This window comes from Trichoplax adhaerens, genomic scaffold (genome assembly GCF_000150275.1).
Source record: "Trichoplax adhaerens TRIADscaffold_24 genomic scaffold, whole genome shotgun sequence".
NCBI lineage: Eukaryota > Metazoa > Placozoa > Uniplacotomia > Trichoplacea > Trichoplacidae > Trichoplax > Trichoplax adhaerens.
This window is the reverse complement of record NW_002060965.1, coordinates 256,506-259,955: the sequence shown is the minus strand read 5'-3', so window position 1 is coordinate 259,955 and position 3,450 is coordinate 256,506. Positions and strand designations below refer to the sequence as shown.

The following is a 3,450-nucleotide window of genomic DNA, read 5'->3' as shown; positions in this document are numbered from 1 at the left end:
CTACTCTGAGGCTATTATTTCTTGACATTTCTGATGAGCTAATATTGCGAATTCATCTTTTCCCTGTTTCCAATAAATATTTTCAATCATTTTATATAAATCGGCAATATCTTGATAATAATTACCTTCCAGATTGGATAGAATTCGAATTGCTTTTTCAAATATTACAACTGCTGCATCAAATTGATGTTGTTCGTTATAGCAATAACCCATTTTACGATATAAAGAAACACACTTGAAAGTATCTTCTCCCAAAATTTTCATAACTATGAAAAGAGATTTTTCAAAATAGGCAAAAGCGTGATCATACTGACTTCGTGAATGGTAAAGTTGGCCTATTCTATCATATAATTCAGCCACCTCCAAGTGATCACTTCCTAATTTCTCTAATGTTATAAGTAGCGATTTTTCGTAAAATTTCATAGCATCATCATACTGTTGTTGTAAATATTTAATAATTCCGATCCAGTGATAACTATGCGCTACAGATAAACTATCGTCGCCAAGCTTGGACAAACGAATAGCCAAGGATTTCTGATAAATTGCGTATGCTTCGTCATACTTGTTCTGCTTGTTATAGACTCCTCCAATACAACTATAAGTGTTAGCGATATGCAGATTGTCTTCACCGTACATTTTTAATTCAATGGTTAATGACTTTTGATAATAGGCCATTGCTTCGTCAAAGTTGCCTAGATGAAAGTAGACATTTCCAATACCAATATAGGTATTGCATACATCAACGTTAGAATCCCCTAATTTGATACGATAAATTTCTAGACTTTGCTGATACATTTCTAACGCATTTTCATATTTCTCCTGTAAGCAATAAATTTTTCCAATATTATAGCTAGAATGGCCTAAATCGATTGCATCTTTTCCTAATGTCTCCAGTCGAATCATATGCGATATTTTATGCATTGATAAAGCATCATCGTAGCGATTCTGTTTGCAATAAACTTCTCCGATATTTTCATAAGACTGTGTGATGTCTAAATGGTTATTTCCATATAATTTCAGACGAATATTTAATGATGCTTGATAATTTGAAAGTGCATCGCTGTACTGATCTTGGCAGCAATAGATGTTACCAATATTATCATATAATTTAGCAATTGCGGAATGATAGACCCCAAAGACCTTAGTGGTAATTTGTATAGCATGCTTATAAATGGATAGAGCCATATCGTACTTATATCGTTCATCACATTGGCTTCCAATTTTACAGTAGGTAGCAGCAATGGCTAAGTAATAATACTTTAATATTCTCTGTTTCCAAGTCAATGTTTCTCGATTTTCCGTGATTAATTTGTAGTAGCGTTCAATTGTCTTGGTTATCGGATAGTCGCTAAATTCTTTACCACTTTGTCTTGTTTCTTTAACAGAGTTTCTGTCCATTTCAGCAAGTTGGCAATATCTGTAAGCATCGTCAGTTTGCTTCTGTTTAAGATAGCTATCTGACAGTGCTAACTGGACTTCGCAACGTAATAATCGTCGATAATCATGCGTACAGCACATTGTGCTAATTTCACGATAAGCTTGCTCATATTCTAATCGAGCGGCATCAAACTCTTTATTTTCACAATAGCGAGATCCGGATCGAAGTAAAAATTGAACGCAATCTTCTTTTTCATTCGCTAGTGATGATTTAACAATTCTGCTTATGTTGTAACCCATAACGATCTCGCTTTAACAAATGGGGGTACTTGTGCCACAAGTTTTTTAATGTCTTTAGAACTCTGTGCAAAGATTGATTAAATATGAAAGCAGGTAAGTTTTCAAATGGCTTTATGACAAGCTTAGTGATTAATCGCAATACATATTAGTCACTAATACTTAATATTAATGTTAGTTGTAGTATACGTGTCCTCGTATTTCCAGTATAAAGTAGAGGAAAAAGCAAATCCACTATTAATGAGGTGATTTATGCAATCTAAGTTAATTTCCAATCTACAGCGAAAGGAGAGCTTAAGCAATTTTTATTTAAGACTGCATTTGTTGATGCATGACATATATATGTATTTAGAAGACTTTATTGATGCCAAGTTCGCCGAGGCAATTTGTGTTTGGTAGCACTAATGACGCTTGCCAATTCCACGAAATGTTTTAGAGAAAGATGCTTAAGATAGCAGCTAGTTTGATACAAAGGATTATTTTGAAATTTGTTTTTCTGTGTCAGCAATTTTTTAAGGTAGTTATTATAACACGCTCAACTTCTTGAAAAAAATAGATGGAATGCTTATTATTTACCAACTTTATCAGAATAAAGACTTACAAAATTTGTATCAAACCTAAAATATTAAAAATCCTTTATAATCATGTAAGACATGAGAATAAGTCCATTTCAAAGCAATCAACTTTTACTACCTTTGGCGTTAGTTCGTAAAGGCGAAGTTAAATTCAATAAAGCTATAAGTAGATAAATAAACTGAAAGTAAGTTCTTATAATTTAGGCAAAAATTGAATAGAAAACAATAGATGAAATAGCAGTTCCTGTTTAAAGCTAGTCCACGTCATATGACTTTCTAATTTCATAAGTCCTAATTGGCCATGATGCTTTAGTAATAGGAAAGCTTAATTACCGGTATATTATTGACGTTCTCTATGCCTTCCTATGCATCCATTAATGAGGAAATTATGCACAATTCAATAGATTAGACTGTCTGAATGAGAGAATGAAAACAAAAGCATACCAGTTTATAGTTTTTCTAATTTGTGTTAGGCTAAGTAATTTATCACATCAATCTATCATTTGCATTATGCTTTGATATTATTGGCAATGCTGTCGATGATGACGATATTCTGGTAAAAACTATTGTAAGGGTTTCCTGCAAGATCCTTGCTCATAACATAAACGTTAATCAATATGAGTTTTTATTAGTACAAGTTTTACAGTAAAATGTATTCTTTTACGTGCAAAAATACAAGGTAACGTAGGTGAATAAATCCGGTACTTGAAACTAATTTTAGTACCCGAAGTGATGGCGATATTCAAAGTTCAAGTATCAATACATTCAGTGTAAGTCTTAATTTCCTGTTGGATTAGTAAAGAATAGATAAATTAAGTATCACAAAGGAGTACAGCACTATGTTTTTACCATCGTTAGTTGATAATAATGGTTATCTACAATATGGATAACGCGTTCGATTTAACAAAGGATTGCTATCTAATCTTAGTATATAGAATTTTTAAATATGATGTTAAACTTTATAGACCGCCGAATATATATTTAAATTGAGCTTGTTATTTAATTGTTTATTTACCAATTATTTCGTCGCTTCTGAACGTAAATCTTCCAATAAAGTTAACTCACTAAATTTAGTAATCGCATTCGCCTATTTATGAACTAATTCATGCAAAAGGTACATATATCTAAGACCTGATAAAGTCTAGAAATAGAATGATCTTAGCTCAAAGCTGATCAAATAATATTGTTAATTGGCGGCAAT

At 32.1% G+C, this 3,450-nt stretch overlaps 1 protein-coding gene across 1 annotated transcript; it reads right to left on the bottom strand.

Moving 5' to 3' along the window:
* TRIADDRAFT_61440 (uncharacterized protein) lies at positions 1–1,677 on the bottom strand (the record flags this gene model as incomplete). The annotated part of the gene is made up of 1 exon (XM_002117371.1): positions 1–1,677. One exon carries the CDS (start codon positions 1,675–1,677, stop codon positions 1–3), a length of 1,677 nt encoding a protein of 558 aa, XP_002117407.1.
* Positions 1,678–3,450: the final 1,773 nt, after the last annotated feature.